The following is a 27,646-nucleotide window of genomic DNA, read 5'->3' on the forward strand; positions in this document are numbered from 1 at the left end:
GCACCATTTGGCTCCATGCTTGTCAGGGATCACACACACTCTTGAGGTGAAGTGCTTGCTGGTAGCAATGCACTTCAGTTGTAGTGCTCACATACCTGCTCGCCAGGGTTCACACTCATGTTGTAGCTGCTGCGCTTACTGGGGTTGTGCACTGTAGTTGTGCTTTCACACACCTGGCCCTGGTGCAGCCAACAATCCTGAGGCCTCAGCAGCAGGGATCACATGTGAGGCTTCATACTTACCAGGCAGGTGTCAGCCACTGAGCCATGTCTTGGTCCTTTCTTTTGTCTTTGATGTTGTGTACATGGATTTTGTAATGTAGCTACTTTTTCTCTTTACATAGATGGATTAAACAGTACTTTCTTTTGTGCCTTCTGATTTTCGTGTGATTTAAAAATACAGCCTTCCATATTCCAGGATTCTTTTCCTTGGCAAGATATAGATTTGACTTTTTTTTTTGGGGGGGGGTCACACCCGGCAATGCACAGGGGTTACCTTCTGGCTTTGCACTCAGGAGTTACTCCTGGCGGTGCTCAGGGGACCATATGGAATACTGGGAATCGAACCCGGGTCGGCCGTGTGCAAGTCAAACGCCCTATTCACTGTGCTATTGCTCCAGCTCCTAGATTTGACTTTTTCTCTCCCTGAAATGCCATACAGTTAGATGTTAACATCATTTCCTGAACAATCCAACTTTTCTCATTTTTGGGGAAATGATTGTGTTTATTACTGTAGTTCACCTAATAATGTCTAGTCTATTTAGAGGATTCTATTTTTATTGTTATAACTATTACTGCTATATAAGTTATTCACTGTCACTGTCATTTGTCATCCTGTTGCTCATCAATTTGTTTGAGTGGGCACCAGTAACGTCTCTCATTGTGAGACTTGTTAACTGTTTTTGGCATATTGAATACGCCACGGGTAGCTTGCCAGGCTCTGCTGTGCAGAAGCGATACTCTCGGTAGCTTACCAGGCTCTCCGAAAGGGGTGGAGGAATCGAACATGGGTCGGCCTCGTAAAAGGTGAACACCCTACCACTGTGCTATCACTCCAGCCCACATAAGTTATTACACTTACAAAATTCTTAACTAATTTTAGGTTTATTTCCTTAGTAGCGTAGAAATTAAATTATAGTGTCAATGAATATAACATATCAAGCTCTCAATATTTATAGCTTTTTTTTTTAAGCAGCAACAATAAGATTACTCTGCCTATGTTTATATAAATGTTATTTCATGCTTATTTCATTATTTTTTAGGTTTCTTGTGACCATCCCTTACTGGAAGAAAAATGTAAAAGTGGCCCAAACCAGGCACCTGGGGAGGAGCCAACAACAGTGTCTGAGTATTTCTTTGGTGATATCTTTATTGAAGTGGATGAAACATAATGAAAACCTTTTTCTTTTTTCTTTTTAAGCCTGAAATTTCCAGGGTCCAGTCTCTCATCAAAGCAGTATTAGAAAAAAAGCATCAAAAACTTTTCTACTTTCCTTTAGATTGATTTTGACTATTTAATGAGCTTGGTTTAGAAACTTTTATAATCAGTGAAAAACATTGCCGAAGTTCTCATTCTGATAGATTGAACCTTTTGGAAGCACCACGCCATGAAGACTGGCTTTCTTAGACAGAAATGGCGACTCTTGTTTACATTTTAACTCTTCCTGTGCTGAGCACACGTGGACATTTTAGAATGTCATGAGTGATTATCTTTATAAATCATAGTGCTAACATATTTGGAGGTGGGTTGTGTTTAACTTCATATGTGAGGGTTTTTTTCTGTTTTTTTCTTTTTTTTTGTTTTTGTTTTTCTTGATGATGAAGGTCTTTTTAACTGATAATATGGTAAATGTTAAAAAAAATTTCTATTTTCAGCTATTTGACTAAAAAAATAAGTATTTTTCTAACTCATTTTGGTGTAATATTAGTCCTAATTGAAAAGTTAGTATTTAAAACTTATTTATAGAGATAGAACATCAAAAGACTTATTTATTTTTAAAGTTTTTATTTAAAAGGATATTCAGTTTTAATTATATTCAACCCTCAGATTTTGGGTAAAGAAGGCATTAACAAGTATGTTTGTCTCCTTTCACTTATTAAATTTTAGGATATTTAAAGCAATATTACAGAAACGTTCTGATAGTGTATATGTTTTGAACACATTTTTTTTCCATAGTGTAATGACTTTGTACTGTGAATTTTTTTTTTCAATCTCAGGACTTGTATGGGGAAAAAAAAACCTTAACTCCATTTTATAAAGCAACTATCCATACCAAATTTAATTTCTCATCTGCACACACGTGTGCACGCACAGAGGGTTTTTTGTTTTTTCAAGAAAAAAAAAATTTCTGATTTTTTTTTCACCCATTAAATTTTACTTGAGGAGTATTTAGATTATTTGTTTTGTTTTGTGATTTTGGGTCATACCCCAGATGGGGCTTACAAGCTACTACCACCACATTTCTCTGGGTTGTCTTAGGACTCTGCAGTACCGGGGATTGAACCAGGCTCCCAGATATGAGACATGTGCTCTGGCCCTTCAGGATATCTTCCCTGCCCCATCATTTTGATTCTGTGAAACACAGACATAATTGGGATGATAACCATAAGACTGTTAGTTATCATCATCTGTGTAAATTTAGAGTTTTTTCATTTTAAGATATTTATGATTTACGGATGCAACCTTATTATCCACCTATGTAAATCTTTGGTGTTTGGCAGTAAATTTCTCAGAGTTAATTTATTTCATTTGATCAGGTCCCCTGGTTTGCAAAACACAGTAAACCAGGAGTCAAAAACATTTTCCACAAGGTATTTTTGAATTTGTGAGCCAGATGGTTTCTGTAGCAAATCCTCATTTCTGCTGTTTGTGTGAAAACAGTCACAATTCTTTTTAAATGATGGATATGGCTGTATTGAGTTTTCAGTGTGACCCTTACATTACACAGTGGTTTTTATACATTAAGGTGCTGATGTCTTATATTTATCACTGAAGTTAGAAGTTTAAATTGTGCCTAAAAATTTAAACTCTGTTGATTGCATTATGAAATACTAATCAGTATTTCAATTGAGAAAATATTTTAAAATTTAGATAATTGTGTATATAGAAAAGATGGGTCATTCTCCAGATACATTGATGAAATAGGATAACTCAGCAAGAATAAAAGTGATCATAATATATTCAAACATTGATACTAGAGCATTTCCTTATGGTAAAATTTACAGTTTAAAACATAAAGGCGGGTCTATAAACCTGAATGTTTGAAACCTCTCTCTAGGTATTCATTTATTTATTTCACATTTTCTGTGTCAGAAAAATCACGGTAGTAGATCACATTGCTATTTTAACGCGTTTTTTTTTTTTTATTTGCTTTTTGGGTCACACCCGGCAATGCTCAGGGGTTACTCCTGGCTCTGCATCTCAGAAATTACTCCTGGCGGTGCTCGGAGGACCATATGGGATGCTGGAAATCGAACCCAGGTCGGCCGCGTGCAGGGCAAATGCCCTACCCACTGTGCTATTGCTCCAGCCCCTAATGCTTCATTTTTGACATTAGAGAATCATTCTGAAAAGATTCCTTTCTCTAGTACTAGTTTGGGTATGAGAGTGCTACAACCAAGTCATTATTTTTTAATCATCTTTGTGTAATTTTTTTTTAATTTTGTTTACATCTGTCTTGTTCATCTATAAGGAATTAATTTTATGAAATATATAATTTCTCTCTGTATAAAGAATAATTTTATTTTTGGAGATTAATTGTATTAAATCATGTCAGCTCGCTAAATTATCCTGTTATATCTTTAAAATTAATCTTGGAAGAAGAGAAAATTAGTGTATTTACTTTGTAAAAAGTGGTAAGACTTATTCATCTGAAAAATTCGTGTAAATTTATGTAAATGTTGCAAAAATTTGTATTTTATAAATCTTAAAGTTGATATTATAGGTCTTTATTTTTTCTTGACTTTTCCTTTTGAATACTATGTCTTAGCAAGTGATCAGCTTAAGAATTTAAAAGCCTAATTGTTGGGAAATGATTGAGGCACAGATAAAAATATGAGCATCCACTGTTTACCACTATGTTATTTGACGTAGAAGTGACCATGTATATACTATCTTGCTTGAAGAAGTTTTTGACAAAAAAAAAAAAAGCAGTATCTGTCATTTGTAAATTTTCTTGTTCTAAAGAAAGCAGTTATGTCCTATAAAGTATGTAAATAAAAGTTATTTTATACTACCTCTTTTTTGTTATTTTCAAATGACTGAATAAAGATATTAATGTTTAGTTAACCAAAACTAGTCAATTTTTCATCTATCATTTGTTTGCTTTTTCTTCCCTAAAAATGCAGTATGATTTGAAGAATTTGATATTTTTTTTGTTTTTTGGACAGTGCTGTAAGTAGAACCCAGGGGCTACATGTAAGGCAAGTGTGTTCCTGCTGAGCCACATCCTTGGCCCTTAATTTTTGTTTATATGAATGCTGTGAAGGATAGAAATCTTTTTTTTTTTTTTTTTTTTAATGTCTATTTCTTTTTTTTTTTTTTTTTTTTAGTTTTTTGTTTTTTTTTTTAATTTATTTATTTTTAATTAGAGAATCACCGTGAGGGTACAGTTACAGATTTATACACTTCTGTGCTCACACTTCCCTCATACAAAGTTTGGGAACCCATCCCTTCACCAGTGCCCATTCTCCACCACCCGTAAACCCAGTGTCCCTCCCACCCTCCCCAATCCCATCTCCCCCCCACCCCACCCTGCCACTGTGGCAAGGCATTCCCTTCTGCTTTCTCTCTCTAATTAGCTGTTGTGGTTTGCAACAAAGGTGTTGAGTGGCCGCTGTGCTCAGTCTCTAGCCCTCATTCAGCCCGCAACTCCCTTCCCCCACATGGCCTTCGACTGCAATGTAGTTGGTGATCGCTTCTCTGAGTTGACCTTTCCCCGGAACGTGAGGCCAGCCTCGAAGCCATGGAGTCAACCTCCTGGTACTTATTTCTACAGTTCTTGGGTGTTAGTCTCCCACTCTGTTATTCTATATACCATAGATGAGTGCAATCTTTCTATGTCTGTCTCTCTCTTTCTGACTCATTTCACTCAGCATGAAACTTTTCATGCCCATCCACTTAACTACAAAATTCTTGACCTCCTTTTTTCTAACAGCTGCATAGTATTCCATTGTATAGATGTACCAAAGTTTCCTCAACCAGTCAAAGGATAGAAATCTTTTTAAAAAAGGCGTGGGGCGCCTTTATCTTTTAAAAGATGTCTATTTTTTAAAAGTTTTGATAGCACAGTTTTGATCATGCAAGAATAAAAAATAGACTTTGTCCATCTTCAGAACATATAAAATTACTTTTAAAAAGTACTGCTTATATAAAGAGTTTTGAGGTGTAAAAACATTTCTTTTTGGGGCATTGGGGGGGGTGTAAAAACATCTTTTGGGGGGGGCCGGAACGATAGCACAGCGGGTAGGGCGTTTGCTTTGCACACGGTCGACCCGGGTTCGATCACCGGCACCCCATATGGTCCCCCAAGCACTGCCAGGAGTAATTCCTGAATGCAAAGCCAGGAGTAACTCCTGAGCATCTCTGGGTGTGACCCAAAAAGCAAAAAAAAAAGAAAAAACATCTTTTGGGGAGTATTGGGGGGTTGTTCCCAGTGTTCATAGACCTGGAGGCAGTGAGGGGCATCCCACAGGTGAGTCTCAGCCAACTGGACTGACAACCTTACCTCTTTACTCTTTTTTTTTTCCTTCTGCTTATCTCTGTAGTAACACAAATGGGAAATTTTACCTCTGGATAAACTAGGACTTCTGAAGTGAATATTGACAAAATCGTGGTGATAAGTTTAGCTAAGGGAAGTAGCACTGTAGCACTGTCATTCCGTTGTTCATTGATTTGCTTGAGCGGGCACCAGTAACGTCTCCATTGTGAGACTTGATATTACTGTTTTTGGCATATCGAGTACGCCACGGGTAGCTTGCCAGGTATTTGTGTAAATTTTGTTCGATTTTTGTTTGTTTTTGGGCCATATCTGGGATAGTCAGCAGTTACTCCTGTCTCCGCACTTAGGGATCACTCCTGGAAGTGCTCAGGGTTTCATATGGGATGCGGGGATCGAACCAGAGTCAGCTGCCTGCAAGCAAATTGTATAACTTGTATCACTTGTCAACCCATTGCTCATCGATTTGCTTGAGCAGGCACCAGTAACATCTCCATTCATCTCTGTTGTATGCTAGTGAAGCCCGATGACATCTGCTCATTCCAGGAACACAAAGAAGCTTGTTCCAGGAACACGAAAAGCCGCAAACCGTTCATTCAGGGTCTTCACGAAGAAGTCTGACCATCTTGTAGGTGGGTGGCCAGGCATTCTTTTGACATCCTGTGGAATTCAGTCAGTAACAGCTCTAGTCCAGCAGTTGTCTCCAAATCGCATTACGTGTCCAGACCATCTAATTGTTGATGGCTTGGCAAACGAGACAGCGTCCCTGATAATCATCAACGGAGGTCGGAACTCTGGATTCCTTCTCTCATTCAAGCATAACTCTTTCGATTTCTCTATGGGAGACCCGAATAGTGTTCTCATCCTGCTTTTGTAGGGCCGAGGTCTCTGAGGCGGATATAGTGCAGGAAGAACAGTGGAGTCGAAAACATATGCCCGGAGCCGGAGGTTCTTCGTCCTCTTAACAATTTCTTCAATGCTCTTGAAGGCATTCCACGCTGCTCTCTTCCTCCTGCGCAGCTCTGGTGCCGAGTCGTTCGTCATGTTGAGTTCTCAACCTAGGTACACATAGCTGCTGCATTCAGAGATGTTTGTTCTCTTGAGAGAAAATGGAACAAAAGGAACTAGTCCATTTCTCATGAACATTGTCTTCGTGAGATTCAGCTGCAGTCCGACGTTTCCACACTCACAGTCGAAGTCGGCCAGCATTTGTTCTGCTTGGCTAATGTTTGGTGTTACTAGAATGATGGCATCAGCGAAGCGGAGGTGGTGTAGTTGCCGACCGTCTATCTTCACTCCCATTCCTTCCCATTCCAGTTGTCACGTGATGTTTTCAAGGGTGGCACTGAAGAATTTCATTGAAGTGGTATCGCCCTGCCGAATCCCTCTCTTTATGTCAATGATCCTGGTGGTGAATCCATAATACACTTCATGGAGGATCCTGTCGTTCCCAGTATTCTCCCTTCCAAAATCCGACATGCCATTTCATTGGTAAAGAAGCATACAACACCTGGTCCAGACAAGGTCAGACCCGAACACCTGAAGAATCTGCTGCCAGTACTCATTAATACACTGGCTCGGCTCTTCACACACTACCTGTCTGAATGCAAGGTTCTGTCCCAATGGAAAACCAGCAGGATCCGTTCTGTTGTACAAGAAGGGAGACATCCGTGATATCAGCAACTATCGCCTCATCTGCCTGTTGTCTGTCATCTACAAGTTGTTCACTTGAGTCATACTGAATAGGATTGGCAGAACATTATATGGATAACCCTGCAAGCAAGCCAGGTTCCAAAAAGGATTCAGCACGATCGACCATATCCACACGGTGACCCAGCTTATTGAGGTTTCGTGAGAGTTCAAGATGCTGCTCTGTCTAAAGTTCATTGATTTAAAGAAGGCCTTTGATTCTGTTGAGACTGAAGCGGTCTTTGAAGCCTTAGCCAAACAGGGCATTCAAACTCAGTACACCAGCCCTTCTTACTTAAGATAATAAATGTTTTTCCAAGATAGACATATTTTGAGCTTTAATGGAGACGTTACTGGTGCCCACTCAAGCAAATCGATGAACAGGACAACAGTGACAGTGACAATGACTGTCTCTATGCCACTCAGGTCTGCCACAAATTCAGCTAGTCCGTCCACTACTTCTTGGTCTTCATGTTTGAGTCAGCGGTGCATGGCCCGAGTCTTCTTGGGTGGGCTGTCAATCAAGGGGCTTGTACTTGCCCTTGGGGAGTTTTCTGAGGTTTTCTTCTGAATCTGGTTGATGACAGAACACGGGTGATAGATTTGTGCACAACTCTGATCCGGGACGCTGCTCTGCCTGTCACTTTGGCGACGCTTATCTGGACAGCTCCACCTTAACATAATCAAGCTGTCCAGATGTTTGACTCTTCCTTTTTCAACGAAGTTCTTGGGCCTTAATCTTGGCCGTGTGTGTGGAAGCCTCTGCTGAGGTCTGCTCTAAGGGAAGGAGCATTCTTAGATTTTTAAGACCATCAAAGATCTTGATAAACAAACTGCACTGTTCAGGCTTCTTATATTTAGGAACATTCTAGTCGAACAGCCTAGAGAATTGATTTTTATTACAATGCTGTTGTAAACATGATTTTGTTCATCCAATATCCTCCTTATGGGACTCTCCTTCTTGTAAGACTTTACTGGAGGGCTATGGAGGAGTTTGGGCCCATGCAGGGATCCCATCCTTGATATCACATGGTCTCCTGGGCATTGCTGGGTGTGGCCTGGTGCACTAGCAGGTGGCTGCTGCATGCTCACTCAGCTCTATGGCCAGACCAGGTATGAAGGGTGGCATCTGGGTCCCCTGGGTCCCCTTAAGTATGGCCCTCCAGCCCCCAATTTTTAATCAAAGATACTTTTTTTTTCCTTTTTGGATCACACCTGGCGATGCACAGGGGTTACTCCTGGTTCTGCATTCAAGAATTACTCCTGGCGGTGCTCAGGGGACCATATGGGGTGCTGGGAATCAAACCCGGGTCGGCCGCATGCTAAGGCAAATGCCCTACCTGCTGTGGTATCACTCCAGTCCTATTTTTTTTTAAATTTTTATGGAGTTTTAATTTTTATTTTGTTGAATCACCGTGAAAAAAGTTACAAAGCATTCAGGTTTAAGTCTCAGTCATATGATCAAACCCCTATCCCTTCACCAGTGCACATGTTCCACCACCAAAAACCCCGATAAACCCCCCCTCCCATACACCCCCCACCTGAGTGGTTAATGATCTTCACTTTACTCTCTATACTTTGAGTACATTCAACATTTCAACAGAGGACTCACTATTATTATTTAGAATTTTACCTCAACAATCCTGCTGAAAAGGCATCATTTTATATATTTTTTTTTCCATTGCTGAGAGTGAAGAATATATGAGCTTTTGGATATATGAATATATGAGGTTTTGGATTTCTGATATTTTAGTAATTAAGTCCAGAGAGATTTCTGCCAGAAGTCACCGTAAGACAAGGCTGAGAGAAAAACCTTTCCCCTCCCCAGGCGGCCTGGGGTTGTAGCTCAGTTCACAGTCTAGATGCATTTCTGTAAGAAGCTGCTGGGTGCCAAAAGTGATTAGTAGCCCTCCAGGATCATAGTCTTTAAGGAGCAGAGGAGCCTTTTCGTGTGTGTGGCCACTCCAGTTCTTGTCTGGGCCTCCAGTTCCATTCTTTTTAATCTTAAAGGCAGAGTAATTAGGCTTCTGTTTAACACTTTTTCCTTTTTTTTTTAAAATATGGGCTATATGAAAAATATATGGGTTGTTTTCCTTTGCAGTGCATAACAAAATAGGGGGCTGACTGGTAGTGGGGAGGAAGGTAGATGACTAAACTCACTGGCTTTTCCCTTCATTTCACCCTATTCTTTAAAGAGTTGTAATTTTTTTTTTTTTTTTTTTGCTTTTTGGGTCACACCCGGCGATGCACAGGGGTCACTCCTGGCTCATGCACTCAGGAATCACCCCTGGCGGTGCTCAGGGGACCATACGGGACGCTGGGATTCGAACCCGGGTCGGCCGCGTGCAAGGCAAACGCCCTACCCGCTGTGCTATCACTCCAGCCCCATGAGTTGTAATTTTTTTGAAATAGCTTGCCATTGGATCAGAAAGAGAGCACGTATGTTAGATGTGGTCTACCACAATTCCATTCCTGGCACCTCGTATAGTCCTCAAGCACCTTAGGGGGGATGGCCTACACACAGACAACCCCTTCTCCTACCCCCACCTCCCCAAATATAAAGCTATTAGGTATGCATTGCTTCATGCTTTTAAAAGTGACACCTAGCTTCAAATCATAGTAGGGGCCTAGAGAGATAATATAGCAGGTAGGGCACTTGCCTTGTCCATGGCCAACCCAAGTTTGATCCTTAGCACCCCAGAGTCCCCTAAGCACCGCCATAGCTGGGTGTGGCCTGTAGCACTGTCGTCCCATTGTTCATCAATTTGCTCAAGTGGGCACTAGTAATGTTCCATTGTGAAACTTGTTACTGTTTTTGGCATATCAAATACGCCACGGGGAGCTTGCCAGGCTTTGCCATGCAGACAGGAAACTCTTGGTAGCTTGCCGGGCTCTCCGAGAGGGACATAGGAATCGGAGGAATCAACCCAGGTCAGCTGTATGCAAGGCAAACACCCTATCTGCTGTGCTAGGGTGTGGCCTAAAAACAACAAAACAAGCAAAAACAAAACGGTGTCTAGGGTTGTAGCCACTGCAGGTGCTAACCTGGCATGCAGTGGATGGTCTGATACTCACATATCTGCCGGGCAGTGACCCTGCAGCCTCTGGACCACCAGATGAGGCTAACAACCCTTTTTACTGAAGGCTAAAAAGATTTCAGACAAGCAGTTTCTTCTGGTACCACATATTTTGGAATATGATTACTGTTATTTTGCTGAAACTTGTTAGATATTGTCAGTACAATTAGACTGCGCAGAAGTTCAGCTTTGGGGACTGGAGAGTTATACAATTGGTAGGATGTTTGCCTTGCAACCTGGGTTGGATACTCTAAGCATCACTGGGTTAAAAAAAAGAACTAGCTTTTTTCAACTCGCCTCTCCCTATGCACCTCTCCTGTTTTCTCCAGTGTGCTAACCTCAATAATTGCTCATCGCTGTTTCACATCTCTTATGACTATGACGTCCTATCTGATCAACCTCCCACCCGAGTTAATAATTAACACCCTTTCATTTGTTTTGAGCTTCTTCCTTCCTTCCTTCCTTCCTTCCTTCCTTCCTTCCTTCCTTCCTTCCTTCCTTCCTTCCTTCCTTCCTTCCTTCCTTCCTTCCTTCCTTCCTTCTCATTCTTTCTTTCTCTCGTTCGTTCTTTCTTTCTAGAAGACACACCCAGCATGTCTGTAAAAAATATTCTCCTCAGGCTCGAAGGCACTATCAGACCTAAGTTTCTTTTTTTCTGGAGACCTTTTGTTTCCTTTAACGGAAAAAATAAATAATAAAAGCCTGTGATGTGGGGCTTGCTTGATAACGCTGCACAATCAACACCCATGAACTAAGCCGGCCTGTGTCCCATTCCCGTCCTTTCCCAAGTAGTTGTTGAGCGATTATTTCCTCTCAAGAGTTTTCTTAGGGCAGTCTGACGTCCGCTCAGTTTGCAGCTCTCAAGAGAAGGGCACGCTTCAGAACTTTCGGGATTCCCTGGGGGGGGACGCAACAGGCCGGGAGCGAGTCCAGGACGCGCTCAGCCGCTCTCCGAGTGCCACACAGCAGGCTCTCCACAGAGCCCCACACTGAGGCGCGGAAGAGCAGCGCCGCCGCACGCAGAGCCCTGGAGCCGCCGCTCGCCTGTGCTCGCGAGGAAACAGAACCTCGCGGGGTTGGGTCTTTTCCTTATTGGCTCATTTTGGAGGGCGTGGTCAGAAGTGCCGACCAATCACAGGTGGTGTGCGCAGGCACGTGCCGGGTCTGGTTGGCGAATCCAGGCGATAGGGGCGGGGTCCGGGCTTGCAAGGACGGGAGCAGAGCTGCCTGGCGAACTGGGGCGGCTAGACCCGCAAAGAGCTGCTCTCGCCGGGCGGATTCTGTGCCCAGGCTGACATGTGGGCCGCCGTGAGGTTAGCTCTAGGCCGGTGCCCCCGCGCCACCCTTCCCGGGCTGCGATCTTATCACGGGGACGCGGTAGCCACGCTGGGCACCCAGCAGGACTCCGGTTCTGCTATCTACCAGGTAGGCTGGGTCACAGGCTCAGGACCGGGAGCCCCTGCCGAAGTCTCTCCTGACCGCCACCACCAGGTCGACGGGGGTAGGCGCTGGCTGGGCTAGAAAGAAGGGTAGCTGCTGTCCTAGTCTCTGGAGCCCCAGGCACGATTTGGGGACGCGCTGAAGAACAGAGAAGTTTGAGAAAGAACACTTGCAACTCAAATACACTTGTTTCACTTTTAGCACCGGCGCTATACTCGTTGAAATCTTTGATTCTCAACATCTGTTTTCACACTGTCAGCTGGGAAACTTGAATACACAGTCGCCGTTAAGTTCCACCCTAGACCTTTTGGCACCCTAGAGTGGTATTTGCTCGATGCTTTGAGGTCATTCCTGGAGGGGACCAGGCAGGAAGGAATCATGCAGTGCCTCGGATGAAATTCTGGGCTCCTGCATGGTTCCTTCTCTTTGAGGTTTCTCCAGACCACCAGGTATTTGCATTGATAATGAAAGGGTTTTTATTTTTGTTTTTTTGGAGGGGAGTGGGAGTAGGGGGCTATCATTAAGCTAAGTCTGGATTATACTTAACCGATTTTAGAGAAGCAATTAATTATATTAATAGAAAATACTTATCCTGAAGCGCTTTTCGGTGCCCTTTCTTGGCACTGGGAGGTATCACAAGGTCAAATAAACTACTTGAAACTGGTGAGAATATCTGCTGAAAAATTTCAGTCTGTTCACTCCATGGTTTCTAAGCCTATAAAGATAACATTTAAATTGTGCAAATCACTTTCAGACATTTGAAACATTTCTGCATTTCTACCTGTGGAAAACAAAGGAATTGAAAGAAAACCTACACAGTGGACCAGAAACAGTGTTGAGCAAGAGATATCCAAAAGTTTCTTGATTTTCTGGGGTCAGATAAGAATGTTGAGTTCAGGAACATTAGTTGGGTACTGTGGTCAGGCTCCACGTTTTAAGTATTTGGTGTAGATGTGCAGAATGGTGCTTGTAACTTTTGTCGGGAAGATGGGGGACAAAGCAGGTAACTCTGGTCCCGTGTGATAAGTGGTTCTAGAGCTTGATAAGATTGGTCAGGAAGCTGCAAGTAGGAAGTTAAGATTGAGTTGAATCCTTTTTTGGTTTATTTTGGGGTTTGATAAGTACTCGAGCTTACTCATGGATCTATGCTCAGGGATCACTCCTGGTGGGAGTTGGGGGAGGATTCGGGTTGCAGGGGATTGAATCCTGGTCAGCTGTGTGCAGGGTACCTGTTGTGTAATGATTCTGCTCCCCATAAGTTGGATCTTGATAGGAGGGTAAGAGCTGGTTAGGTTTGGGGGCCACACCTAGCAGTACTCAGTACTTTCTCCTGGATCTCTGCTCAGGGGCACTCCTGTTAGTGCTCAGGAGACAATTGTGTTGCCCTACTTGCTGAACTGTCACTCAGGTGCTTGCCTTGCACACGGCCAACCTGGGTCTGATTCTCTGCATCTCATAAGGTCCCCTGAACCCTGCCAGGAGTAATTCCTGAGTGTAGAGCCAAGAGTAAGCCCCGTGCATAGCTGGGGATGGCCCCAGAACAACAAAAACAAAAAAACCCCAACAAAACAATTGTTTAATTGCTTTGTATATGCTCTACAAAGAGCTTTGTGAAAGTTTTCCTTAAAAACTGTTTTCATATTTTATTCCAATGTAATTGGAAAAGATAACCTTCAGTCTCTACAGTGTTATTGAGACTAATTTGTGGTCTAACCTGGTCTATCATGGACCATGAGTTCTGGGTAGCATTGTCATCCCATTGCTCATCGATTTGCTCGAGCGGGCACCAGTAACATCTCCATTGTGAGGCTTGTTGTTACTGTTTTTAGCGTATCGAATACGCCACGGGTAGCTTGCCAGGCTCTGCCATGTGGGCGGGATACTCTCGGTAGCTTGCCGGGCTCTTCGAGAGGGACAGAGGAATCAAACGCGAGTCGGCCGCGTGCAAGGCAAACGCTCTACCCACTGTGCTATTGCTCCAGTCCACGGTATCTGGGTATCATTGAGAAAACTATGTATTGTGCTATAGTGGGATGGAGTACACGTCCGTGAGGTTCCATTGGGTAGAGTTGCTCAGATTCTGCTGTCTTAGAATATTCTTCTGACTGCCCCAGCTGTTACCGAAAAAACGGTAGAGTGTTAGGGAAAATCATCAGACTATGGCAGAAGGGCATTTATTCAGAAGGTCGTAGAGTTGCTTCTGTTCTTAAAGCAAGCGACCTATCCCCATGTTATTTCTCTCTGGCCCAACCACTTAATTTTCCTCCTATGAACAAAGTGTTTTCTGTTGCTCCGTATGCCTAGTGATTTTGCTGTTACTGGAAAGAGGGCATTTTAAATTTTTATTTAAAAACTTTAAATCTATTTACTTTTTTAAAAACCATTTTTATTGAGGTACTGAGATTTACAGTGCTGAAAATCATACCTTTCATGCATACATCATTCCTACACCACACCCACCACCTGAGGCCCACTCCCCTCCAGCAGCTTCACTCCCCAGGGTCCTTTCCACCCTGCGCGTTCCCCTGGAGATCTCTCCGGCCCGCGGAGAGACAACAGTGGAAAGCGCTCCTAATTGGGTGGGTTCTGTGAGCGGTTCCGACCTGAAATAAAACTAGTGAGGATAATAAATAGGGGGCCCAAGACGACACATGCCGATCAAGGGCAACTTTATTAACTGCCACGCTGGTTTTATACTTTTCTTAGCAGGGGGTTGGTACATAAGTTGTCAATCATCAGGGAAGTGTCTTCTCAGACCAAATAAGGAAAGGTTCGGGGTGTATTAGGTGGGCTTACAACATTCTTCAAGAGTAGATTGAGAAATAGTGGGGAGGGGAAGGCAAGGGTCTATCTGGCAGGAGCATCTGGCAGGAGGAATGCACAAGGTAGAGGAAGGTATTCTACTTAATGGGGGGCTTAATGGCGTCTCTTAGTTAACTGCCCTGGGCTACTTTTACCTCTTGAGTTTGGCTATTTCCTTTGTCACAAGGGCACCTGTGCCTCAGGTCAAGCAAAGCTGGTAATGGAATTTTCTGGTTTGTCCAGGGTAAAGGTTTCGGGGTCCTCTTTTGTTCAGGGTCCTGAGCAGTCCCCAACACCACCCCTCTCCTGAGGTAAGCCCAGCTCTGAAAAAAAGAATCTCCAGTTTCAATGACTTTAGCCATTTGTTGTCTCCTTACTGTGTTTCTTTACATCCCACACATGAGAGAGATTGATTTTATTTTTGGTTGTTGGTATCTAGCTATACTCAGGGATTACTCCCAGTGGGCTCAGGGGACCATAATGGGTGCTAGGGAGGGACCCAGGTCTACTGTGTGAAGACAAATGCCCTACCCACTGTACTATCTCTCCAACCCCAACACATCAGAGGAATTTGAAACAAGCTACCGTGGAGGTGGCTATACCTATACAGATATAATGCAGTAAAGTCAGACTCCTGACATTTCACAAAATTGCAAATCAGTGATAAGTTGATAAAGTCTTTTTCAAAAAGTATGTCTTTTTTGGGGGGCCAGAGAGATAATATAGAGAGGTAGGGCACTTGCCTTGCATGGCCGCTGGCCCAGTTTCAATCCTTTACATCACACATGGTCCCTGAGCGTACCAGGAGTGATCTCTGAGTGCAGAGCCAGGAGTAAGCCCTAGCACAGCTGGTTGTAGCTCCAAAGCAAAACCAATATATTTTTATAGGTAATATTTTAAAAATGAATCTTCTGAATAATTCTGTACTAATTCACTTTTAAGACCTACTAGTGTGGGGCTGGAGTGATAGCACAGTGGGTAGGGCGTTTGCCCTGCATGCGGCCGACCTGGGTTTGATTCCCAGCATCCCCTATGGTCCCCCAAGCACTGCCAGGAGTAATTCCTGAGTGCAGAGCCAGGAGTAACCCCTGTGCATCGCTGGGTGTGACCCCAAGAACAAAACAAAACAAAACAAAAAAAGACCTATTACTGTATTTTTCCTCAAAGGGGTATATTGGTTTTATGCTAGAAAATATTGTTTAGGTACTGCACAAGAGGCTGTAATAAAATCTCTACGGAGGTATCACTGTATCACTGTCATCCCATTGATCATCGATTTGCTCAAGTGGGCGCCAGTAATGTCTCTATCTGTCCTAGCCCTGAGATTCTAGAAGCCTCTGTTTACTCGTTCTTCCCAGGGATGCCGTATTGAAGGCTCTCTAGGGTAAGGGGAATGAGAGCCATCATTGTTACTATATTTGGCATATCGAATATGCCACAGAGAGCTTGCCAGGTTCTGCCATATGGGCAGGATGCTCTCAGTACCTTGCCAGGTTCTCTGAGAGGGAGAACTAGGCTATAAGAGGTCTCAGGGCTGTGAACCAGGAACGTTGTTTTATAGTCTCTGGATCTTGGCTGTTGCTGGGATTACATACTGCTGGGGGCAGTTTGTGGGTGTGGCTGCTAAACTACTGGAAAATGGGGGGTTTGGGCGGAGGAGGCCCAGTCCTTATCCGAGCAGGCTTGTGTAATATAAAATAACATAATATGAGACTGACATCAAGTACAGTAGACAAAAGGGCCAGGAATATTGCCCCATAGTTGGAAGCCTGTCTCATGAGCTGGGGGAGAAGGGAGCTGGAATAGAGAATGGGTCACTAAGTCAATGATGGCTGGGGGAATCATTTGGGATGGAAGATGTGATGTGTGTTGAAAGTAGATAAAGGACCAAATGTGATAGCCTCTCAGTATCTGTATTGCAAACCATAATGCCCAAAAGTAGAGAGAGAATAAGAGGGAAATTGTCTGCCATAGAGGCAGGGGGAGGGTTGGGATGGGGGCAGATACTGGGGATTTTGGTGGTGGAAAATGTGCCCTGGTGGAGGGATAGCAGTGATAGCACAGCAGATAGGGCTTTTGCCGTGCACGCGGCCAACCCGGTTTCGATTCCTCTGTCCCTCTTGGAGAGCCCAGCAAGCTACCAAGAGTATCCCACCCACACGACAGAGCCTGGCAAGCTACCTATGGCATACTCGATATGCCAAAAACAGTAACAACACAATGGAGACATTATTGGTTCCCTCTCTATGGAGGTAAAAAAAAAGAGAGAGAGAGAAAAAAAGAAAAAACAAACTCATCAAACATAGAACATTCAGTACAAATGAGACATTAATTCATTGTTGAAAATATATAAAATCCCTTAGCAAGTAAATAAACCTTCCCTAATCTAGTAGAGGGCAACTGTAAGTTCCGTGAGTGAGTGCCATACTCATTGCCTAGTATGAGTAGTTTGTCATTTCTCCTAAAGGAGTTAACACTTCTTGCAAAACTGGTTTCGAGGCTTTGAACTCCCTAAGCTATTGCTTGTCTGTGAAGCTCTGTGTAGTTCCCTCAAATCTGAGTGATGATCTAGCTGGATGGAGTATTTTTGGTCACTCCTGACTTTTTATGCTATCTCCTTCCATTCTCTTGGAGCTCATTTGATCAATCTGCTGTGAGTCTCAGGGACTTCCCTTTGTGTATAAGTTCCTTTTATCATCTTGCTGCTTTCAATAGTCTGTCTCTGTCTTTGAATTTCATCATATGAGTACAATATGCCTTGGAGTTTTTCTACTTGAGTCTATATTTTGTTTGTTTGGTGGTGGTGCTACACTGGGTGGTATTCAGTGCTGGCTCCTGGTTCTGTACTCAGGGATCACTTTTGGTGAGCTTGGAAGACTGTATAGAATTCCGAGGGTTGAACCTGGGTTTGCTGTATGTGAGGCAAGTGCCCTGCCCACTGTACCCTCTCTGGCCCCAACTTGAGTCTGTTTTCACTAGAATGCTATGAGCTTCTTGGATCTGGGTACCTCTGGAAAATTCTTACCTATGATTTGCCTTTTCCTTTTTTTTTTTTTTTTTTTTAAGCCACACACACTCAGTGATAGGGATTGAACCCAGCTGGCCACATGCAAGATAAGAATGCTCCATGCTATACTGTCTATTACCTCTCCTGCCCATCTAGGACTTCTTTAACTCTTGGTTCTCTATTAAAATTGCCTTCTTGGGGCTGGAGCGATAGCACAGCAGGTAGGGCATTTGCCTTGCACACAGCCGACCCAGGTTCGATTCCCAGCATCCCATATGCTCCCCTGAGCACTGCCAGGAGTAATTCCTGAGTGTAGAGCCAGGAGTAACCCCTGTGCATTGTCGGGTGTGACCCAAAAAGCAAAAAAATAAAAAACAAACAAAAAAAAACCCAAAAAGCCTTCTTATTCTTCGGGGGCTCAGGTGATTCTAAGATTATTTCTCTTGAATGTGTTCCTTAATTTTCTGTTGTGCTGTCCACTTATCTTTGGACTGTTTTCCATATTCTACTGTTTTCTAGAGGTTTCCTGCATCTTTTCCTGGAGCTCTTTGATCGTATTCTCATCTATTGTTATTCTGTTGCTCAGACCTTCTTTTGAGGCTTATTTATCACCTACTATACTCCTTATTTCTTTCTGCCTTTCATTCTTTTGATTATAACACCATGACATACAAAATTGTTCATAATACAGTTGTTTCAGGCACTCAATGTTCCAACACCAGTCCTACCACCTGTGCGACCTTCCCTCTGCCAATGTTCCCAGTCCTGTCCTCCCACCCCTCCCCCCGCCCCAGCCTGCTTCCTTAGCAGCACAAGCAAATTTATTTGCTTGTTACAACAAAAGGGCAAATAGAATTAAATAGAATTATCAAAGAATAGATCAGGGGCTGGAGCGATAGCACAGCGGGTAGGGCGTTTGCCTGGGTTCAATTTCCAGCAATCCATATGGTCCCCTGAGCACTTCCAGGAGTTAATTCCTGAGTGCATGAGCCAGGAGTAACCCCTGTGCATCACCGGGTGTGACCCAGAAAGCCAAAAAAAAATCAATAAAAAATGTGTGATTATTGTTAATATCTCACAATGGTGTTCCTAATGTCATTATCTGAGGACTTACTGTGCTCCTTGGTTCTAGTTGAACCTCTGCTGCTGCTTTTGCTCACTGAGCATGGTGGGCTTCTACACAGCTTTCTCATCACATTCGCTGTGGTCCTGCTGGGCTGCAGTACCATGAAAGTTGGGGGTGTCGGGCTGGAGAGATTTGATGGCTTGGTGGCTTGTGGTGGAGTGGGGACATTTCTATGCCAGAGGCTGTGCCTTCAGGCAGAGAGGGGAATCTGCCCACCCTAATTCTGAGAAGGCCCCAGAGGCCTCAGCCTGGGCCAGTCCACCTGGGACCATTCAGCGGCTTCCCGGTCTCCCATCCTCTTCACTTCAGCCATTTATGATAGCAGTCTCCTCCTGTTGGCTCTCACGCTTCCTTGTGCTTCGCTGTCTGTGCTGTTCTCTTTGGGCTCAGTAAACATCCTCCACAGGGTGTCCCTGGATCACTCGCAGAGAGTTGATGAGCCCCACTTCTGTGTCTCTTCCCGTTGTGTTTGCTGTGCTCTTGCTGGGCGGAGGGGGAATCTCTTTTGCGGGGAAGAGGGGATGGTTTGGGTTACACCACTTGTGCTCACTGTGCACTCGGGGATCACTCCTGGAGCCATTGAACCTTCATTTAAGTTCTAGTGGCTGGAGCACCTCCCCTGCATGTAGGAGCCCTGGGTTAGAGCCCTGACACCTGGGCACCGAGCACTGCTAGGAGTAGCCCCCAGCATGGCTACTCCTAGCAGTGCTCGTCAAAACAAAACAGACGTCAGGGCATGACGTCAAAACAAAACAGCGCAACAATGAAATATAAGACCCACCTCTACTTCAGAGTAGCTGAGTGTCCTTGGACTAGTTCACTACCTCTTGTACCTCATTACACGAGGCATTAATAATTGGGCATAACTCATCAAGTTGTCAGTGCAGGTAACAGCTGTCTAGAACAATCCATGGTCCGTGATAAGCTCTGAGGAAGGCTAGTTCTTGTCAGTTCATACCTCTCCTGGGGACGTCTGATGGTCTGCACCAGCCAGCGTTTGCTTCAGTCATGCAGGAGAATAAGCAATCTCTAGGTCTTTGTGTTCAACAGAACTAAGCAGCTGTTTTTTCTCTCTCGGGTCTGTGGCTGGCTTACTTCTTACTCTGTGTCCCGGAATGAAGGCCCTTGTACTGCCTTCAGTTTGAGGAAGGGTGAGTTGACAAAAGGGGCTGGAGCGCTAGCACAGCGGGTAGGGCGTTTGCCTTGCACTCGGCCGACCCAAGTTTGAATCCCAGCATCCCATATGGTCCCCTGAGCACCGCCAGGGGTATTTCCTGAGTGAAGAGCCAGGAGTAACCGCTGTGCATCGCTGGGTGTGACGCAAAAAGAAAAGAAAAGAAAAAAAACGATCTCCAGCATTCTTATTTTTTTGCTTTTTGGGTCACACCCAGAGATGCTCAGGGGCTACTCCTGGCTCTGCACTTGAGAATTACTCATGGCAGTGTTCAGGAGACCGTATGGGATGCCCGGGACTGACCCGAATTGGCCGATTTGCAAAGCAAAGGCCTTACCCACTGCACTCTCTCTCTGGAACTGTTACCAAACTTCTTTACAAGGAGCTTTTCTTTACTTTTTTTTTTTTTTTTTTTTGCTTTTTGGGTCACACCTGGCGTTGCACAGGGGTTACTCCTGACTCACGCACTCAGGAATTACTCTTGGCAGTGCTCAGGGGACCATATGGGATGCTGGGAATCGAACCTGGGTCGGCCGCATGCAAGGCAAACGCCCTACCCGCTGTGCTATCGCTCCAGCCCCTACTATTTTTTGTTTTAAAGTCTGTTTTGTTTAGTTTTATGGCCATACTTGGCCATGCTTAGGGCTCACTCCTGGCTCTGCAGTCAGGTATCACTTTTGGTGGGGCTCAGGGGACCATATATAGTTCCTGACAGTCAAATCCAGGTCGACTGTGTAAGGACGAAACTGACGCCATGACAGACGGCAGAAATGAGAAAAATCAGGTAGACCTCAGGTTCAGTTCCTGGAACTGAAACAGATTCAGTTTCCCAGCAATAGAACAATGCGTTACCAGCCAACCTGAACCCACCTGGGAAGGTATGTGGGCTCAATTAATCAATTCTCACAATGCCCCAGAAGTTGCTTTTTGTTAATCCGAAAAGAACGAGAAGTCTATGTAATCATAAAATGGGTACCGATACTGGAAATTATTGTTTAATTGTTGCCTAACCACTGTTACCCTAGACACTTGCCAAAAAACCTTTATTTGGTTACTAAGTAAGATTCTTTTCTGAAACAATAAGGCATGTACTACTTATGTAAACAAACCGTATATAAACTGCTTGGTGCCTGAAGTCGGGTCGTTATCAGGAGACCACTCTGTGGGTGAGATAGTTGACCCCAGTATACGGGAATAAAACTTCTACTGCTTTTGCATTTTCGTGTTTGTGTCTCTCTCTGTCTTGCTGCTTGGGAACCCACAATCCCAGGCTAACAGACTGCATGCAAGGCAAGCGCCTTACCTGTTGTACCATGACTCCAGCCTCTGTTTTTATTCCTGAAACACCATCTCTCAGCTGGGATTCGTGTAAACACATTAACTGTGGTAAACAGAGGAGGAAAATGCACACACTAAACTAGCATAGAAGATTAGAACTTTTAGGACCTTGTGTGTGTGGGGGGGGAGGGAGGCGATAGGGAGGTCATACCTGTCAGTACTCAGGACTTATTATTGGCTCTGTGTTCTGGGATCTTTCCTGAAGGCGCTTGATACCTGGGATCAAACCCTGGTCAGATGTGTGTAAGGCAAATGCTCTATCTGCTATACTCTCTCCAGCCTTTTTTTGTTTTAAAAATTTGGGCCATACCTGGCACTTTTCAGAGTTCCCTGCTGGTGGTAATAGGGATCAAATCAGGCAAGTGTTTTACACCTGTACTCTCTCTGGCTCTTACCCAGAACTCTCATAGAGGATGGATCTAACAGCTCTGCCTGTATCTTTCTTTGGTTAGAATTTAGTCACATGCCCAGCAATACCACTTTTAGGGGTATACTCCGGGGGCCCAAAGACACACAGCAGAAACACCAGCTGCACTCCTGTGTTTGTTGCATCACTATTCACCATAGCCAGAATCTGGAAACAAGCTGAGTGCCCAAGAACAGATGACTGGATAAAGAAACTATGACACATGTACACAATGGAATACTACACAGCGGTTAGGAAAAATGAACTCATGAAGTTTACCTATAAATGAATGGTCATGATGAGTGAACTGAGTGAGAAGGAGAGACAGACATAGAGAGACTGCACTTATTTGTGGCATATAAAAAATATATAGTAGAAGACTAATATTCATGTCCAGGGAAAACAAGGACTAGGAGGACTGGTCAGTGGTTGCAATCTACCACAAGTGTGTGTGGGGAGGAGAAGGGACCAGTATGACGATTATAGTTGGAAATGATCATGATGGCCAAGAACTGAGTGTTAAAAGTAGGTAAAGGGATATACAAAGGGATATACATGACATTCTTTCAGTATCTGTATTTACAAACCACAATGCCCAAAAGGAGAGAGGAGAGAGAGAGAGAGAGAGAGAGAGAGAGAAGAGAGAGAGAGAGAGAGAGGGAGAGGGAGGGAGGGAGGGAAGGAGGGAGAGAGGGAGGGAGGGAGAGAGGGAGGGAGGGAGATAGAGGGAGAAAGGGAGAGAGAGGGGGAGAAAGGGAGAGAGAGGGGGAGAAAGGGAGAGAGAGGGGGAGAAAGGGAGAGAGAAAGAGGGAGAAAGGGAGAGAGAGAAAGAGAAGGAAAGCACCTCCTACAGAGACAGACGGGGGGGGGCGCTGGGGGGATTAATGAGAGGGAAATTGGGGATACTGGTGCTGGGAAATGTACACTGGTGAAGGCATGGGGGATGGGTGTTGGAACACTGGATGACTGAAACCTAATCATGAACAGCTTTGTAGGGGTCTGTCTCACAAAATAAATAAATGATGATTCAAAATATATAAATAAATAAAACAGTACATTTGAGACTAAAGGGAAAAAAAGAATTTAATTGCAGGGTCACCCCTATGTATATAAGGAACAGGTAATTCCACTGTTTCCATCTGGGCTTGCTTCCATCCTGAATAAAATAGGAGCTCCATCTGCCCGGAGCGGGAGGGATGGATGTGGAGAAGCCCTTCCATGGGTGCCACAGGAAAAGCCCAGCCTTGGAGACGGGGGTGTCTATGGTTTATTATTGAGTTAAGTATCAAGTTGGGCTAGCTGCATTGCACCCTGTTCTGGCACCTGCGTGACAAGCAGTGAACTTGGATGCAAACAACTCACCGAAGGGAAATAAGATGGAGCTGCAGCTGGGGCAGGGCGGTGGGGGTGGGGTGTGTTTCCCCGGGCCCTGGCCACGGTCCAGGGGTTCTGTCCAGTGCCTCTTCTTTCCTGCCAGGGCAGAGCTGTATGACACTGTCACCTCTCTCCCACTGGGTGCTTCGGGGAGATTGGCAGTGGTCCCTGTCCTGCAGGCTTAGGTAGGGTAAAGAGCTCTTGCATAACCAGCTATGGTGGATGCTGGGCTAGATTGGGCAATGCCTTGGCTGCCTTGATTGTACCTCGGGGCTTGGGTATTCCTGGATCACCTCTCTCTCTCTCTCTCTCACCCTCTCTCTCTCGCTCACTCTCTCTCTCACACACAACACATATACACTCTCTCACACACACGTTGTCTCACTCTCTCACACTCTCTCACCCTCTCTCTCTCACACACACTCATATACACACACTGTAGGATAACATTGGTTTGTCCTTTCTGCCTTGCCACTGGGAGCTTAGGTTTATTGGATTACACCCATCAGAGTGCCCCCAAGGCACTCCCATTCCTCTGTGTTTATCTGTAATCTCTTTCTTTATGCTCTGCTTCCCCAACCAGTCATTCACCTTTCTCTCCTAATCAGACCCTGTTAACTTGTAAATACTGCTTTTCTCTTCTCCTTATGTCCTTTGCATAGTTAATTCAGAAGAATGTCCTTTTTGTATAGACACAGGAAGACAGTTAATGCTATGCTTTTGTAACTTTGGAGTTAATTGACTCCGAATAATATTTACTCCTTGGTATCTGTTGTCTCAACTTAAACCTCAGTTGCCCTTACTGCCTAGCACCCCAAAAGCAGGGTCCCAATGAGGGACTGGATGGACCGAGGGCAAGCCGTGAGCTACCTGGCATTGAAATGGGCCAGGTCAAAGTGCCATAATACTTAACTATAAGTTAAGAGTATGGTCATGGACAAATTCTGTCATGATCCAAAAAGTAACAACTGGATTAGGACCCTGCTAGGGTTAGGAAAGATTAGTCTGGCCTGAGCACTGTAGTCTGGGGTCTATAGCGAGATGTCCCCAGGAGAGCCACCCTACAAGTTTAATGTATCTCTTACTGTGTCCATACAAGATGATTTCTATTAAGAAGTAGAATTAAGATGAATGTTTAAATCGTTATTGGACTAAGGAAAGGAGAAACACACCTGTAGATGGTACTTCACCCTTGAGTGGATCTCCTGGCTGCAGGCGATCAGGAAGGGCTTTCATATGTTGATTGTGCTATGGGACCTGGACCTGGGTGGGGTTGCTACTGCCAAGGTTTGGAGGGAGTTGGGAGAGACTAAAGGAGAGACCAGGACGGCGAGTCAGAGCACAGAGACTAGCAAGGGGGACAGGAGGAGATGGGAAGAAGGGGGACAGGGTGAGATGGGAATGAGGGGCAGGGTGAGACTAGAACAGGCGCGTGGGGAGAATGGAGTAAACGGCAATTGATCACCAACCAGCCTAGCCCTCGGTTCTTCCTTTGTGCACCCATGGCATCATCCCGGGTAGGGAAGTGGCCCGAGACTACCAAACGCAGGTGGCAAGAGAGAGCTGTGGGCCTTCTTATTCGTTATATGAATACACACACACACACACACACACACACACACACTTTCTCTCTCTCTCACACACATACACACACTCTCATACACTCTCACACACAACACTCACTGTCACACTCATTTACACGTACCTCATACACACACTCTCACAGTCTCATACACACACTCTCACACAATCACTCTCACAACTCTTTCACAACACTCACTTTCACACTCCCATACACACACCTCACACACACATTCACAACTTTCACAACACACTCACAACTCTCAAAACTCTCACTGTTACACACACCTCACACACACTCTTTCATACACTCTCATACACACTCACACACACTCTCACATTCTCACAACTCTCACAACACTTGCTTTCACACTCCCATACACACACCTCACACACACACACTCACACACACAACTCTCACAACACACTCTCACACTCTCACACACACTCTCATGCACACACACTCTCACAACACTCACAACACTCACACACTCTTACAAACACCTCACACACACTCTCACACTCACACACTCTCATGCACACACACACAACTCTCACAACACTCACTCTCACACTCCCATACACACACCTCACATACACACTCACACTCTCTCTCTCACGCACACAGTCTCATACACACACACATACACTCTTACCCAACTCATACACACAGGGGTGGAGAGCTGCTTTCATCCTGTGGAGCTGGCAGGAAAGCTGGAGGGCAGCGTTGTCTTGATGAGAGGGAGAGGGAAGCAGAGTACTCAGAAACCTGTTCCTCCTGCAGACCCAAAGGAACCAGGTTCCCGCAGACGCTGGGCAGGCACCAGCACTGTGGGGACATCTGTGGACACTTTGAGACTGACAGGTGAGTCCAGTGCCACCTGTTGGTGATCAGATGCATTTTCACATTTCTTCTGTTCTCTTCAATAATTCTTAGGTTCTGTTCCTCTGAAAGAGGCAACTTTTAGCATCAGGTGTTTGTGCATTTGTTGCATATGACAATATGTAGCACTGTAGCACTGTCGTCCCTGATTTGCTTGAGCGGGCACCAGTAACATCTCCATTGTTTTACTGTTTTTGGCACATCGAATATGCCACGGGGAGCTTGCCAGGCTTTGCCGTGTGGGTGGGATACTCTTGGTAGCTTGCTGGGCTCTCTGAGAGGGACAGAGGAATCAAACCCGGGTCGGCCATATGCAAGGCAAACACCCTACCCACTGCGCTATCGCTCCAGTCTAACAATATGTAAAATACTGTTTTATTTTTAATAAATATTTTAAATAAAGTGTTGATTGCATGCAGGAGCCCTGGGTGAGAGCCCTGCCGCCTGGCACCCTGAGCACTGCTAGGAGTAGCTCCCAGAGTAGCTGGCATGGCCTCGAAACAGAACAAAGCAACTGTAAGAGATAAGCCCTAGCTCTACTTCAGATTAACTGAGTATCCTTGGGTCAGTCCACTGGCCTCTTGTACCTCATTGCACTTTTGGTTTTACCTGGGACAATATGTGCAGTCTGTAAAAATCTCATAACCACACAGTGGTGGAGCAGAGTACTTAGATTCCCCCTTCATGCTCTGAGTATCTGCACGCAGCTCTGCGCTTGGGCTCAAAAGGCAGAGCACGCAGGCTTGGAAGCTGAATCAGCCGGATCTGTCCCTGTGCATGTCGGACTCTGGGGGTGTAAACTTGTGACCATGTGTTTACAAGGCAGGTGCTCTACATCCCTGCGTTATTGCTTCTTGCCAGTCCGGCGGGTAGGAAGTGGGTTCTGCCTCGCCCTCGCCCTGCTGTGCTCTCACTCCGCTTGTAGAGGCGTTGTGCAGTGGGACACATCACTGCCTGAATTACCTGGGCAACTTTCAGGACAGATGCCAGGCTGAACCTCCAGCTGGTGCCCTCAGGATCTCAGGGGTGGGCGCAGGGGGGCAGACAGGTATCAGTGCTTATTTAGATTTGTTTGCTTTTTGTTCTGGGGCCATGCTTGGTGATGCTCAGTGGCTAGTCCCTGCTCACTGTTGGGTGTGTGTGTGGGGGGATGAGGTAGGGGTTAGCACTCCCAGTGGTGCCTGAGGACTCTGCAGTGCCAGGGATTTGTGGTTCCACATGTAGAGCATGCACTTTGCCTGTTGAGTTGTCTTGTAGACTTTAAATTTTATTAGTTAATTCATTCTTGGAGGAGCCACACCCAGCAGTGCTCAGGGCTCCTGGCTCTGTGCTAAGGGGTCTATATCTGGTGGCCGGCATTGAGTCGGGGTTAGCCAGGTGCAAGGCAAGCACTTTACCCACTGGGTTTTCTCTCTGGCTCCATGGTATTAGGCTTACTTAGGTTTGGGCTACACCCAGCAGTGCTCAGGGGTTACTCCTTGGCTCTGTGCTCAGAGCTCACTCCTGGTGGTGCTCGGGGACTATGTGGGGTGCTGGGAATTGAACCTGGATTGGCGCCATGCAAGGCCAGTACTTTACAGGATGTGCTCTCTCTCCACCCCTTCCCATGAGTTAGGCTTTAAATGTGGGGTTGCTTGGGGCTGGAGCGATAGCACAGCGGATAGGGCATTTGCCTTGCACGCGGCCGACCCGGGTTCGATTCCCAGCATCCCATATGGTCCCCTGAGTACTGCCAGGAGTAATTCCTGAGTGCATGAGCCAGGAGTGACCCCTGAGCATTGCTGGGTGTGACCCAAAAACCAAAAAAAAAAAAAAAAGTGGGGTTGCTTGACGCTGATGACACAACTGAGGTTACCCAGGGTGGGATGGGCTAGGCATGACATCAGGACAGTGGCAGAGGGTCTTGGGCCCATTGGTGGTGGAGGTTCAGTGACGATATCCACTAATACTGTTGGCTTCAGCGCACTTGTAGCTGTGTTATCTCCATCTCAATCATGTATTAATGATGGGGGGGAGGGTGGGAACGACAGAGT

At 45.0% G+C, this 27,646-nt stretch overlaps 2 protein-coding genes across 5 annotated transcripts in view; both read left to right on the forward strand.

Annotated features, from left to right (window-relative positions):
• Positions 1-4,287, forward strand: part of BDP1 (B double prime 1, subunit of RNA polymerase III transcription initiation factor IIIB) — an 83,014-nt gene extending 78,727 nt beyond the window's left edge. For 3 of the 4 annotated variants that reach the window (XM_055133996.1, XM_055133985.1, XM_055134003.1), the window contains exon 39: positions 1,262-4,287. In XM_055133996.1, coding sequence (XP_054989971.1) covers positions 1,262-1,390 — 129 coding nt within the window. In that variant the 3' untranslated portion in view covers positions 1,391-4,287. The remainder of the gene's footprint in view (positions 1-1,261) is intronic. The other variant, XR_008629393.1, reaches the window with a different exon arrangement.
• A 7,393-nt stretch (positions 4,288-11,680) lies between these two features.
• Positions 11,681-27,646, forward strand: part of MCCC2 (methylcrotonyl-CoA carboxylase subunit 2) — a 67,804-nt gene continuing 51,838 nt past the window's right edge. The window contains exon 1 of the mRNA XM_004608500.2: positions 11,681-11,907. Coding sequence (XP_004608557.2) covers positions 11,779-11,907 — 129 coding nt within the window. The 5' untranslated portion in view covers positions 11,681-11,778. The remainder of the gene's footprint in view (positions 11,908-27,646) is intronic.

The sequence above is a fragment of the Sorex araneus genome, chromosome 1 (genome assembly GCF_027595985.1).
Source record: "Sorex araneus isolate mSorAra2 chromosome 1, mSorAra2.pri, whole genome shotgun sequence".
NCBI classification, from domain to species: domain Eukaryota; kingdom Metazoa; phylum Chordata; class Mammalia; order Eulipotyphla; family Soricidae; genus Sorex; species Sorex araneus.